Raw genomic sequence first — 15,746 nt, 5'->3', positions numbered from 1 at the left:
AATATGAGAAACAGTCATTCACTGCAGTCCAGATGTGGATTTTAGACTAGTTTTTCCAAGAAGTTTATATGCCAATAAAATTCCAAGCTCAGGTAGATTTCTAATAAAATTAAAGCTCATATCCAAATAGTTTGAAATATGAAATCACAGACATTATTGAAAAATGTATAGCTTTTCTAAAGTAATAGATTAAAATGAGTATGTTCATTAGGAGGCAAAGACCTCTTTTTTGGTGATAACTTACCAAAGATAAAAATTGGAATGTTAACATATGCAAATAAGTGAAAAACAATATACAGTAGGTTGTTGAAGTCCATACCTAATCTTTGTTTTCTTATAATATTAAAGGACCTCGTTGACTAAGTAGATCTGCAATGAAATATGAAAAATAAATGAAAGTAATTAATATATGGTTTCTGAGATCATGTTGACATAGTACAAATGGAATATAATGTTAATATTTGCCCAAGTTATGCTAATAAACAATAGCAGCATGTTGATTAAGCCCTCAATATATTATGGCCTGAACAATTCTAAATTTAATCAGAAATATTCTGATGGAAGCTTTTGACAATTCTTGTAGCTGTAGTCAGCTTTCTTTTTAGATTCTATCAAGGGAGAAAGAAAATCTGGAAAAGCCACCAGTCAATTTTATAACTCATAAAACACCATTTAGGATTGCAGCAGCATTCCCTCAAAATAGTGGTTCTCAGCCTGTGGTCTGGAGACCCTAGGGGCTGCGATGTCATCACAGGGGATCCATAATCTTGGATAAATGTTATGATTTAAAACTTTAGTTAAGTCTTGGGGGTCTGTGGCCACAGTGCATGGCCACAAAAGGTATTTAAGGAATGTTGAAGAAAAGGTTGAGAACTGTCTCAAAATCCATGGATTTCCCACCATTGAAAATGTATAATGCATTTTATATTGTTTTTATACTATTATACTATTATGCCAGTGAATTATACAATTAATTAACAGCTTTGCTAACATTTTAGATTCATAATGTGTCAAACGTTGCCTTTTTGAGTTTATGCAAACTATTTACTATATTTATAATAGGCATTTAACTAAATTTATGTTGTTTTATTATTTTGTTCACCAATTCATTTTGAAATCTCATTAGCTGCTGACCTCCAGGTAAGGTTATGATTTGATCTCCACTTTTTAGCCATGTTTTTTAGCCATGTTTAGGTATTCTTTATTAAAAGTCACAATAATCTGAATGTTAAATTGTAAAAAAGTTTGCATTCTGAACAATAGTAGTGGTAATAATAGGACTGGAATAGCAAAAAAAGTAATTAAATGTATAACTAAACAAAGATTGCTGACAATGAGGTCCTAAAAATAATTTCAACATTATTAAAATGCAATATTTAAATCTAACCTAAAATGTTACCAATAAATTAAGGAATGAAATAAACACTTAACACCAGTCTACCAAATATCCAATGGATTAAAAACCAGATTTAAAATGGTAAAAGAAAATATGAGGTGGGGAAAGGAAGGTCTATTTAAACAGGGAATTATAGAGTTGGCATTGCCAAAAAATATTTTTTCCTCTTCTTAGATTTGGTGGGTAAGTGCTACATATGTGAGCAAAGCAAAATACAATTTTTGTGTCCCACGGATAGCAAAGCTTTTTTTTCTAAATTTTAGTGCAAACGTAAAAATATATAACAATATCAGGTGCAATTCTATGTATTTAATGCCAAGTCAAATGGAAATTGTAATTGATGAATCCAGTTTCCCTATTGTGAAAGAGTTTATGAAAAAGCTCAATGAACAAAGATTATTTTAATGAAAAAAAGGAAGAATGAATGAATATATATATATATGTTTGTGTGTGTGTGTGTGTGTATGTGCGTGCGTGCGCACCCGCACATGCGTGCTACAGGACATGAAATTAATTTTGAAGAAACCAGGTGTCAGGCCTGTAGTTATGTTCTTTTTAGGATCTTTGGCCTGCCACATTTTTTAATAATTCTCTATGCTGTTTCAATAGTGTAGTAGTTGGGAGGGGGGAATAGAAAGGAGTAGGATTGTAGAATGGATTGTTGACATTCTTTTGTAGAAGCCAAGGTCATCTTTTGTCTCAGTACCTCGACACCTGGCCGGAAGAAGATGGGTGTACATGCCAGCGTGGAAGATGATGATTGGAACATGTGATGGATTTGTGGGTGTGGGGAGAGATCATGAACTTTCAACTAGGTGAACTTACAGGATGTAATTCAGAGTTGAAATTTCCATAGCCGTGCTAAATTGCCTGTGGAATAAATTGGACCTTAAAGGATGTTTTGCCTTGGACAATGATTTATTTCTGCATGGTATTTAGAACCCTAACACCAGGTTAATCTCCAAAACAGAACACTTCAACAAGAGAATAATTATGGAAGCTATCGAAATAGAGAAACACCCCCACAACATGATTAAACGTGACGATACCTCCCACCTACCAGACATCTGGAAACCAGCCCTAGTACAAAAACGAGCTCCACCCACTACCCAGGCCATTACAACACGAAACAACAATAGACACACAGCCAGCACCAATCAGCACCAATCTTCCAGTCATGATACAACCACACAACCAATCATTCCACTTACTGAAACAAAGCCAGCACTCCACATACCCAACCAACATTTATAGAAAGACGGCAGCTCCGATCACACTTTAAGCCCAAAACCCAGCCTGAAGATGGCAAGTGAGACTCGGTGAAACATTCTCAATCTTAAATGGAAAAAGACCCAAATACAACAAGATCAACATATCAGACTTGGACAGTGAGGAAGTTGGGGGGAGCTTGGGCTGGGGAAGGCTCTGATGGATGCTCTGCATTGGAAGCAGAGATATCCAACATTCCCCAGCTGCCTTCAGAATCGGAGATAAGCAGGTGAAGAGGAACAGCTGGGGCCTATTACAGATGTACATATACACAGAGCTGTCAGGAGAGGAGAACAATTGAGGACCAAGGGCTGACTCAGGAAGAAAGGCACACAGGGATGCTGAATGGCCCCTCCCTGTTATTTCATCTTACAGCATTGCAACTGGAAGCTCTCGGCCTGGCAACTATCCAAGGACTGATAAGATCTGTTTTTGCAATTAAACCTTGAAAGGATTATTACCGGGACTTTTCTGGATATGAATGCCAGGAATTCACATTAATCAAATATAAAGGGATGTTTTTCAGGACAAGGAGTCTGTTTCGTGATTCTGTTAAGCCTGGGTCTGAACAGAGACAGCCTGGACAAGTCCCTGCAATTTTCTTGGCAGAGTTTTTCAGAAGTGGTTTACCATTGCTTCCTTGCTAGCGTTAAGAAAAAGTGCCCCAAAACCACCTAACTGGCTTCATGCCCAATGCAGTACTAGAACTCATAGTTTCTAGTCTGATGCTTTAACACCAAACTGTCTAAGAAAAACTTGTATTCCGGCAAAACCTGGAGCAATTAAGGTGTTGAAAACACAAGAGATACAGGTTACAATCCATGGCTGCATCTGGGGCAGGATATTTAGGTTCCCAATTCCTTGAGAGATTAAAGGGAAGTGCAGCCCCTCTTTACAGTGGCTCTAATTCTCTGAAATGCCTTGCCTCCAAAGATGTCCTTACATCATTGGCATTCCATGAAGCTGTAGAAATCCTACAGCATTGTATCCTAATGGAAAGATTGGCTGCTATTCTGGATGTATTGTTTGGCTGTTGGTGCATTGCCGTATTGGGAATATTTTTGTCTATTTATGTTTTATACATACACAAATGTGCATCCACAATACACACACTTGTAAATTTTCTGGACTATTGAGTTAAAGATAATACATACATCATACACACACACACCTTGAATCATATGCTATCAAATTGGAATAATAAAATCCTGGTATTATTGAAGGTAATAATTGCCCTTATTGTGATTAATTATATTAAGATTGTTACATTAAAATAGACTCAGCAGGGATACAATTTAACAAAACAATTGTTTTTAATCATTATTTGGGCAATGAGAGTCCTTTAAAATTTTAAATATTTATGTAGTATTATATTTATATCCTACTTTTTCTACAGAAAATGAGAAATCTATTAGAATAAATGCTCAGTAGCTTTTGACAGAATTCTTATTCATTGAAGTTAGCTGAGTCAACAGTCGTTTTCTTAACTAAAATACTAAAAATGGTTGAGAGTAGATCCTCCAAATTATATTCTTTTTAGTGATAAACCACACATAAGTGGTATAATTCTTTTTAAGTGAAACAGATGAACAACAATATGTGCTGCTTACATAGATACTAGCAATCTTGTGGCAGACTAAATGCCAATTCTATCCTCATATATACTCCAAATGCTGCATTTAATAGCATTAATTATAATTTTAGGGCAGCTTAACCTTCTTCATCCTACAATAGATAATTTGGAACGCTCTGCTATACTTTACCTGGCAATTAAAAAAAATCTATAATTAAAAAAGACAATATCCAAAACTAGTTGAACCTCTGTGTTCATTAATCCACACTGTCATTGCTGCAAGATGACCATCTTTGGAAAAATAAAATAGCAATCCTAAAATAAAATAACAATCTTAATAACAATCCTTATTTACCTAAGAAAGTAAATAAGCCAGATTTCAGTTGGTGATTTAACACTATTTCTTATAGCCTGATATTTGTTATTAATATTAACAAACAAATATATATAATTCTTCATCTATCCATTTACCATTCTGTCCCCTTTCCTACTCACCATCACAGTAGGTAAGCATACTATGTGTATATATTATGTGTATATGGGAACACTCCATATAGATGCCTTGTGAAGAAATCTTATGCAATAATGTATGCATTAGTTTTTAGGTACCACAAAATTCTTTTTGGCAGGTTTTCTTCTAAAACTATATATGCAAAATCTGTAAACTTAAGAGGGGGAACAATCACTTGATGAGGAGACAAACAAATAAAAGTGACTTAAAACTTGCTTCATTCATAAAAGATAGTTTACAGCAAATAACCCCATTATTTTTTATTGATAAACAAAATGCCCATCAATGTGATATGTCCATCTTATAGAAGAAGAATCTTTATTCTGCAAAAACCTCTTGAACAATCAATATCTAGGTATACTACATGCATATAGGTGCTGTGGCACTCTGTTTGCTCTACATCTATTGGCCAGGAAAAAACCATAAAGGTCTTTCAATAGATGACCAATATCTCATTCTCAAAGTTGATTTGAAAATCCCCACAAACATAATCAAAAAGTGAAGAAATGAGATTTAATTTTTGTGTGCTCTCTGATCATTCCTGCTACAACTGCTATCAATTGCTATCATCATTATCTTGGCAAGCAAACTTGCATCCTTTTATTTCATATATATACATATGAAGATGCTGTTATATTTTCATAGCTGCTGTGCAAAAGTAGCCTCATGTCCCAATATAAATCATCTGAGTTTGGTGACCCCTTCTCCTACCCACTACATTTAGAAATGAATTTGGTCTTCTTTATTAGGGCAACATTATTTTTTTATGCATGTGTTCATCTTATGAAGCCAAAACAAGTGCTAGAAAATAAGTGATGCATTAATTATGCACTCCAATTAGCAAAATCAAATTATAAGAGCAAATATCATTATATAAAAATAGAATGCAGTATTTTCACTCAGAACATAGTGGAGATGGTGTGGGGGAATGAAGAGAGAACTAGATTTTACATGCCTTTTCCTGCACAAAGAGTGTCTTAGTGTCTCTTGTCACATGCCCACATGAACTCAATGGCTGTTTGCCATTATACCTGGCTGGCAGCTAATGAGAGTACTCTCCTATGGTAGTGCTACAAGAAGAAACAAGGCAGGCAGATTTCAGAAGCTTTGGGAAACAGCTTTCTATTGTGGGAAAAGAAAGGCTCAGTCAGTTTTCAGATAAAGTGTTCCTTTCCATAATCACTCCACCTCTCCAAGCCCCAAGAAGTGATCTCCATCCCTTCTACAGTTTGTGACCAGAGGGAGAAGGCAATTCAGCAAGGGCTTACTTTCAACTGGAGCCAGGGACTAAGGTCTGGAATTGCAAAATGACTGAGGGGCTCAGTCTTGGCTGCAGAGCAGCTCTCTTCTTAAGGATTTTTAGTGGTATTAATAGCAGAGCTTGGGCAGCTCTTCTGACCTCACGTAAGTACTGAGTTTCCGTATTAACTACCAGCATTCCTTCTGGAACAGTTGATAAAGGAAAATCCTATAAGGACTCATAATTGCTTTGGGGGATTTCTTTTGGGACAATTGCTGCCTGGACTGTTAGAATGTGGAGTCAATGCCAATTTCTATAGGAATGAAGATGCTGGTATTGCATTTAGTTGTATCGAGGGGAGTGGCTTGCTGATTATTTTTCTAGAAAATATTTGCTACCTTCAGTCTTCAAAGGATTTTCTGAAATCTGAATTATAAGTAGCAAAGTAAGCATACTGGGGAATGAAAAGTTGAGTGAAAGCAGGCAACTTTGTGGATAACTTGGTTGAAAGAAGCTTTTTTTGTTTTAAAAAGGCAACATTTTGTTTCATGAGGCAAAATTGATAAAGTAGTTTAATGGATTTCACTTGGGTGGTTTTCTTTCCCTTGAGAAATTTTAATCTAGTCACAAAATCTACTGAGCTGTGTGCTGTAGATTCAAATAAATAAATAAGCTTAACAAGTTTCAAGCAAATATTTATCATGGGTTGGTTGACATCAGAATGAAGTATACAATTGTCTATCCAATTTTTACGGAAATTTGCAAATGCTTATGGCATTCCTACCAAACAGCAGCACTTTTATGTTGCTATTCTAAATGAAAGTGGCAAGCATATGAGTGAAAAACAAGTGAAAGTATTAATTATGTATATAATTAATCAAAATAAAATTATAACAACAAGCACTATATCCTAAATCACATCTGAGACTTTGTGGAGTCAGAGTGAATGAAAAAGGAGAGAAACAGTGAGAAGCGGATTTTTGGATTCAAAACCTAAATAATGTTTGATTGCATTAAAAATTCTTTACTTCACAAATTCTGGTTATTTTAGCATAGCTTTTCTTCCTTGCCCCTCCCATATGTGTATTTTTAATTACGCGCGCGAGCATCCCCCCCCCCCCAAGCAATGGAGCCTTCTGCAGTAGCAGTCCTTGCTTTTTTTTTTTTAAACAAGGCAAGATGCTGAGCAACCAATATGAGTGCTTAGGACCGCTCGGAAGACTTACTGGCTGAACTGCTTCGATGGTATTTGGATCCCAGGAGGCTGGAGCAGAGACAGCCTATACCACCTCAGTTTGAAGGCGGGGGAAGGAGCTACAAAGAAGAAGAGAAATATGCAAAAGATAGGAAGCGACCGGTTATTTTTCGGTTCAAAGAAAAAATAAGGGGACAAAATGTCCTTAAGATTGGAAGGAGAGGCTTCCAAATTCAATACCACGGGCAACACCATCGCCGTTGAGAAGTGTGAGAGCAGCGCCTCCCCATTCTCTTGTAGCCCTTCCTGCACCGGCTTTTGCGCAAGGTTGGTGATACTCCTTTAGCTTCCTTTCGTTTTAAAACTAGAGAAGTTCGCTAGGCGGCTCTCCCAGCCAGCGGGAAGTATACGGAAGAGAAAAGAGAGCCGGCGAAAAGGCAGAGAAACGGGAGGGGAGCATTTTCTCCTCCCCATCTGCCTCCCCCCCTTTTTTATTGTTGGTTATTTTGCCATTGCTGCCAGTTATAGTGACGGCGAAAGCATTTCCTTCTACTGGCGAATGAAGAATAAAAGGAGAGGCTGTTAAGCAGGGCCGGAGTGTTTCTATAGCTTGCTGGGCTGATCTAAATGATAGTCTGCTCTGTGGTTGGCTGTGCATGTGAGCTTCGCGTACCTGTACAGAGGAGCCAGGCTGAGGAAAGCTCCCAGAAGCAGCCCTCTGCTATATGGGAAAAAGGACTCAATCGTAGCGGTTTTATCTCGGGGCAGCAGGCAAAGCATTTTCTTCCAGTCTCCCACTCCGTCTGTCCAAGTCCTTCTCCCTACGAAGTGACCTCACTATCTCTCATACTTGGCGTGGTACATCGAAGAAGGCTTGCATATATCAAGAGAAAAAGAACATCAAAGTGTTTGGGATTTTGTGTAAACCAAAAAATAATAATAATAGATAACTGTACCTGACTTTTACCCCAAAAGTGGCAATTGCTAAGCAGAGGGAGATCTGAGAAAGATCCAGCAAGAGCTTATTTACAACTGTCGCCTGAGACTAAGTGGGGGGGGGGGGGAGGTCTGGTGGTGCAGGATGGTTGTGGTTCTCCATGCTAGCTGCAAAGCAGCTCTCTTCCTATGGATTTTCAGCAACATCAGTGGCAGAACCCAGACAGCCCTTGCCTCCTCTCGTAAGTACTTCCAGAGTATTCCATTCATGTGTAATGTTTGATTTATTGGGCAGGAAGGTATGAGAAGTCATATATGGGTTCAAAGTTGAGGTTTGGACTGGGATAGTCTTCCTCACTGCTCTCTGGCTAGTGTTAGAAAATATAGTTGGAGTAAATTCTTTGGAATGAAGATGCTGATGGCAGATTTGTTGAACTGAGAATGCTGATAGTTTTCTGGCTGTTTGTTATTTAGTTACTTTTTGTAGCGTTTTCTGGAGTTTGATTTCTAAAACACTTTATTGTTGCTAATTATCCCATGGGCCATATCAAAATATGGGGGGGGGGGACTTCTAAAACACAAAGTGTTTGTGTGCATTTGGAGTGATATTCCTTGTGGCAATAATATTTCATAAGTGATTTATTTGAAGGTGGCAGTATTCTGGGAGAAGAATAAGGTTTTGTTTCTTAAAGCAAAATTAAGATTAGCTACCAGCTTTCTAAAAGAGTGTTATAGAAGTGGTTAATGACCAGTTGACCAATGGATTTTACAGTGAGTGGTAATTTCAGAGAAGATATGATCTTGTTCCAGATCTACTGAGTTAGGAGCAGATTTTTAGGTTTATAAGTTTAAACCATTAAAGAAAATGTCAGCATTTGTTATTGTATACAATGGCTTGTCCAATATCTATAGAAACAGGTTTTCCTGCAAACTTCTATGAAATTACCTTCAAAAAGCAGCAGCACTTTTATTTTTCCCTAAAAGGAAGATGCATTAATTATACATACAAACAAACTAAAATGAAATTACAATAACATTATACTTAAGAAATAGAGCTCAGTAACTCTCATTTGAATCTATTGTGGGGTCGGAGTATGTGGAAGAGGGAAGAAACAGGCAGAGGTGACTTTTGGATGCAATTTCTCATCAAACCCACAAAACCCGTCTGGTTGCTTCCTGTCCTGTCCTATTATCTTAGTACAATTTTTTCTTGGTTTCTTCTTTGTGCATCCTCATAACCCGCAGTACTTGAATATACACAAATACCTACACTCACAGTGGAGCCTTCGGTTATCATCCCGCTGGTTTTACAAGCAGGATATCGAGCTCCTATTTTGAGTGCTTAGGACCGCTCGGAAGACTTGCTGGCTAGACTGCTTCGTTTGTAGCTGGATCCCAGGAGGCTGGAGCACAGAAAGCATATACCATCTCATTCTGAAGGGGAAGCAAAGAAAAAGAGAAGTAGGAAAAAGAGGAATGTCGATTTGTCAGCGACCTCTATTTAGGTCCCTTGAAAGCGGAAAATAAAAACCCCAACCCCAAACCTCCAACCAAGATCACGAAGGAGAGGTTTCCAAGTTCAGTACCATGGATAGCAATACTTGCGTTGCTCTGCTGCACAGGGCAGCCGCTCTCTACTCTCTAGTGACTCCTGCAAGGCCCACTGCGCAAGGCTGGGGCTGTTGTTTTATCTCCGTTTAGGTTTAAAAGTATAAGTGGGGAAGACTTGGGGAGGTGGCTCTTTCAGCGAGCAGGGGGTACGCGGAAGAGGAGGAGCCGCCGAAAAGACAGAGAGGAGCAGGAGGGACGCGTAGGATTCTCTCTCCTCCCTCGCTGCCTCTAGGTTGTTCGTTATGCTGTTGCCACTTTCAGTCGCGGTGGCGATCGCAGTGTTTCTTTCTGCTGGCGAATGGTGATTGTAGGAAGACAGATGCTGTAAGGTTGCTGCTCTGCGGCGGGAACGTCTCCATCGCCCGCTCCCCCGATCTGAATCCGTGCCTGCCTTTTGACTGGCTGTGGCGTGCGTGTGATTCCGCGGTCAATTTATCGGCAGCCGGGCAGCCGGGCAAGGGAAAGCTTTTTGAAGCACCCCTTCTATTTATAGAAAAAGCTGAGCAGCTGTGGTTTCGGCCACGGTGGTTGAAGGAGTGTTTATTCCCGAAAGCTTCTCTCTCCCTCTCTCTCTCTCTCTCTCTCTCTCTCTCTCTCTCTCTCTCTCTCTCTCTCTCTCTCTCTCTCTCTCTCTCTCTCTCTCTCTCTCTCTCTCTCTCTCTCTCTCTCTCTCTCTCTCTCTCTCTCCCTCCCTCCCTCCCTCCCTCCCTCCCTCCCTCTTTCTTTCTTTCTTTCTTTCTTTCTTTCTTTCTCTATCTCTCCCCCCCCCCCCCGATCGTCCCGTTAAGTGACATCTGTTCCTATTGGTTTGATATCATGAAGTGAAGTTGCTTACCTATATTCCAAAAGAAAAAGAACGCTGAAGTCTCGGGAACTTCGACAGAATAGACAGTGACATTTTCCTCAAGGTGACAAGCAGCAGAAGAAGATTGAAGGAAGAGAAAGACGCAATCAGAATATTTCCAACTGATACCTGGGACTAACAGTTTGAAGGTGGCAGGATGGCTGGGGTTCGCGCTGCCTTCAAAACAGCTTTCTTCCTGTGGGTTTTAAGCAACATCAGCGACAGAGTCCGGACAGCTTTCCCGTCCTTGCGTAAGTACCGCGCTTCCACAATGAGGCAGTGACAGGTTGTATTTAATTGGGCAGGTTAGTAAGGGAAGTCAAATAAAAGCTTGCAGATTGTTTGGAATTGCTGCAGGGAAAGTTGGAATATCGCAAGACCGGTGCCGGTTTTTCTTGGAATCGAAGTATTGACGGCATTTAGTTGAACCGAGGGAACAAGCTAGCAGGTCCTGGTTGGCTTTTTAAAAAGTTTTTGTTTTCCCATTCTTCGTGGGGGGTTTCTGGAGTTGATTTCTGAAAAGCAAAGTGCTGGTGAGCACAGAAGAGAGTGGGTACCTGGGGCGATAATGGGGAATTTTGCTGCTGATTCTGATGAATAAAGTTTCGTTTCTTGAAGCAAAATCAGTAAAATGTAAGCCTTCTGAAGAGCTGTTATGAAAGCACCTATCCAGTAAGTCAGTGAGAGATTTCACATCAGGTGGTATCCCTAGGTTCCCTAAGGAGATTCAATACACTGAGCTATGTGCCTAACAATTTTACAGTACATGCACATTTGTAGTATTAGTTGTTTGATATCAGAGTGAAATATTCTGTTGTTTGCCTAATACTTGTAGAAAATTGCTTTTTTAGCTTATGGAACTATTTACACCATTCCAACCAAAGAATAGAAGTATAACTTTCTCTTCCAAATGATCTATATGCATGTAATTCACAGTGCTGACTATTCTGCTTTTGGGGGACACAAGTATTGTATGCTGTTTTCTTATAATCAGTCATACTGAAGATTTAATAACCAAAGCTGGTGTTATTTGACTCAGCATATTTCCATCTACTACTTATAATATAGTTACTAGTTTATTTTGTCACAAAAAGAAAAAGTGATATCAGAGCTCAATCATATTTGAAGAAACTCTTGGTTGCTGATCTCTGAATCCTTAGTGCATTTGTGAAGAATGACATCTACCAGTGGGAGGTCATCTAGGGCTTGATTAGAGGAATAGCCTCTATACCTATTTGATAAATGTCCAAGTTTGGTAAAAAAAAAAAGTATGCTGGTAAGTTGTAACAAGTTAAAGAAGTGCAAATGTCTTGTTATTCTCTAAAGAGTCTATATAGTATTAAGAAGAACATGGCTTAACACATGAAACAAATAATCTCAAGCCACATTAATTTATTCCCTCTTTTAAAAATAATTGAACGCTGGGTCTTTTGCTTAGTGCTGTTGGATTGCTCTTAATATTGATTTCATCCCAGTTAATATATGCAGTGATATTGTATATAAGAAAGAGAAAGTAAAGAAAGGCTCTGTCATCCTTGTTCTGCAGAATCAATATTTGATGTCCAATTTGTTGAAATCTAAATCTTGCATAGCCTTCTTCAGGTACTTATAAGTTAAAGTGCAAGATTCCATTTTAATGCATATGTGTGCATTGTTATATGAGTGGCTTACAGGAGTTTTGTTTATGATACTTCCTAGCATAGTATTATAGACTATGTATGTGTGTGTGTGTATGTACATGTACACACACTTATGCATATATGGTCACACACACATTTAGTTCTAATAGTACTCAAATTTGGATTTAGGTATAAATCAATCTAAAAGTTAGACAATATACTTTTGTAAAGAAAATAATTTGAGGATTTCTTTCTTCAGAAGCCTGAAAAAACAATACATAAATAGGTTCTATATAGTCATATTTGCTTTTTAGTTTCTGAGAATATGTGTTCCTTTCCTTTTTTCTAAGGTTATGTCTTTTTGAATCACAAAATAGTTAATTCACATAAAATGAGGGAAACTCTTTACCTACCTGAAGTGATAGTGAAATAGTAAAAGTGATTTAAAACAAATGTCTAAAAAGTCTTAATGCTACTTACGTGTTCTTATTTGTAAATCTTTTGGTGGATGAACCTATCGCACAGATATTTGAGTTTCTTGGAATGAAGTTATATACTGGATCAACCTCTGATTTTTATCGCTTGCTTGTTTTGACACAGAAATTAGTTAAGTAATTGCATGATGGGATAACATTTTTGAAGACTGTTTGGAAGAGCAGTTTTCTGAATGTTATGCATGCAGATTGGGTATGAACCATATCATTGCAGAATCAGTTATCGACTTCTCATAATGCAACTTAATGATACAAACCACATAAGCTATTTAATAGAGGAATGCAATGGTTCAGATTCCATTTTGAAAAGGTAGCATGTGACATGTTGATGTATGAATATAGTATCTTTAATACAGGCCTGATTCATCCCCCCCAAACAGCATGACTCTTTTCTGCAGCTTCATGACATATGCTTAGGTATCCCAAATATCTCTTATACATTATGTTTGAACTGTTACATAGCCTTATTATTTAATACAGTATGACTCAACTTTATTATTAACCATGTATGTCTCTCTCTGACTCTCTGTGTTTGTTTATTGCAAGAATAATCACAGTTATAGAGAAGCCTGCTGAAGTCAATATACATAGTCACATATAACTTGGCACAAAAGAACATTAAGTCCTAGAGTTGCTTTATAAATAAATACATTAAAGATTTTAATTGTTTCATTTAATAGAATTACCAAACTACTAAGTATTTCTCTATAAGACTAGGATTAGGGTAAATATATATAGACTTTGAATCTCATATAATTTGTCATACAAATAAAATATACAATACCATTTAATCCTATGTTTTGATAATTCATATTACAAATACCATTTTTAAATGATTGCAACAGTTAAACTACCAATGGACTGATAAGATTTAAAAATGATGAAGTGAAGATACTGAACTATTTATTTTAAAGATATTGAAAAGCTTAGCCAGGAGAGGTCATCAGAAGACAAAAAGTAAAAGAAAATAACGTTTAAATCGCTCTCTGCCATTTCTTTATTTTCATATTTAGGAAATAAGGAAATGGAATGTAAACATGGCTTTTTGGGGGAGAGTAAGTAATTGGCAAAAATTGTGATTACACAATAAAGGAAGGCAGATAAGCATTCTTTCAGTCTGCTGCGAATAGGATAAGATAACTTACTTCTTACAGGAAAACAATATGGTTTCTATCATAGAAAGATATTACTATTATTTAGCAGATGCTTGTTGAAATAATATGATGAAGAAGACTAATAAAGCAATTTTATGTGTGTATACATACATTGTCTAATATAAATTGTAAAGAATGTTGGGTATATAACATTTGTAACCTATGCTCATAGAGATGAGCATACGAAATGTAGGTACAAATTGAACAGGCAATAAATCCCATTGCCTAAGAAGAATTAAAAGCTTCACGTGATTTGGGAGAATACATAGAATTGGATAATGACAACTCAATAGCCTGTTAGCCACTCAACATTCATATTTTCTACCTGGTACTATGCTTTTTTTCTCACATAATGCACAGAATGTCCTTGGGGGCTATTCAAATTAAATGTAGGTAGAATGCATCTGTGATCAATTTGCATTGCCCAGCATCAGCATCATCTATAATGAATGGGTGATGTTAAAAATCCTATCTGTAGACTGCTAATGTTTGCATATTTTTATATATCTTCAGAGACAAGTGCACAATTCCACATCTCACCGGCTTTCTCAAATCTGAAGAATAATCTATAGTGAATACATTAGAAACACAAATTACATTTATTCCTTTTGATCAAGGAATAAAACAAAAAAGTCATATTTATACTGATATTATGCATTCCTTTATGTTTATAAAGATGTACATATAATGAAAAAGTAGTACTTGAAGAATATAATCATTGGTTTTATTAGTAAATACAAAGTCATATAATAAATAGTATAAATTAAGTTCCAGTTAGTTAGTTGTTTATTTTTACTTTTTGCAGTCTGATTGTGTTTGATAGTGTTTTGTTCATACAAGATCACTGAATGAAGATGTATTAGTTATATATAGTTATAGCAAAAAACTAAGGCATCAGAATTGAGGACAAACTTCAAAATGCAAGGCTTTAGAAATCCAAACATTGCTGGCTTTCAGATGCTACATTTTATGTTATTCTCCAGCAACTGCATCCTACTGAGACCTCATTTACTCAACATGCAGCAGGCAATGACTTTTATTGACTTTCCATGCTACCTTGTACAAATGCAGTTGTTATCCATAACAACTGACAGAACATAAACAATGCATTTGTCAGGAAAAGCCTATTTGGTTTATGCTACTTGCTCTCAATATTTCAAAGAGCTGTTGGCCTCCTGTGTTGTGATTTCTAAAAATCATGTCAAGCTTCTTCTGGTGACCTTGTTTAGGTTTTTATTCTTTTAACACATTTAATTCCAGATAACCATATTTCATCTACTGCAGTTGTAGTAGGAACAAATGTAACTTTCTGCAATATTCTAATCAGAAGCCAAAAACTTAGTAGCCTTGGCTACCTTGACAAATTGTCCTTTCAGTCCAGATCTTGGACTGAAGATCATGCAATATGTTCAGTTACTGGGAAATACTTAAAACTATTTCAGATCTAGCATCATTCTAATAAGAAAATTGACAGATTGTGACTGTCCTTCTTCTGTTTCAGAAAAAAAACCTCTTGAACATAAATTATTATGCCCTTATTTTCTTTTTTCAAAAGTAATCTAACAATTCTCTGCTTCCCTAACCAGTATACATCTATTCATTATTAGGTCAAATTAATTGGGAAAGCTTTCTTAGGCAATTGTTCATTCAAGAAAGCCACTGTTTCAGTATTGATCCTTGTTGATTGCAGGATCTATCTATTGCTGATAATCTTGAAAAACTAAGTCATACCCTTTATTAAGATTTGGATGGGACACCACCAGAAAATCTCTATCCTGTAGACTAGAAAGCAAAAGAAAATCACAGAAGACTATAGGAAACTTCTTTTATAATATTGGCAAGAAATTGGTGTACATTCATTCAGAAAGTCACCAAGAGTTTAAATGAATCTGAACATCTTCAGG

The 15,746-nt window shown here is 37.0% G+C and overlaps 1 protein-coding gene across 1 annotated transcript in view; it reads left to right on the top strand.

Annotated features, from left to right (window-relative positions):
• Positions 1 to 7,902: 7,902 nt before the first annotated feature.
• CNTNAP2 (contactin associated protein 2) overlaps positions 7,903 to 15,746 on the top strand; it is a 1,236,760-nt gene continuing 1,228,916 nt past the window's right edge. The window contains exon 1 of the mRNA XM_081971635.1: positions 7,903 to 8,362. Coding sequence (XP_081827761.1) covers positions 8,266 to 8,362 — 97 coding nt within the window. The 5' untranslated portion in view covers positions 7,903 to 8,265. The remainder of the gene's footprint in view (positions 8,363 to 15,746) is intronic.

Source organism: Natrix helvetica (genome assembly GCF_964273705.1).
Source record: "Natrix helvetica genome assembly, chromosome: Z".
NCBI classification, from domain to species: Eukaryota; Metazoa; Chordata; class Lepidosauria; order Squamata; family Natricidae; genus Natrix; species Natrix helvetica.
Note: the sequence above shows the minus strand (reverse complement) of the source record. Positions and strands in the feature narration are given on the sequence as shown.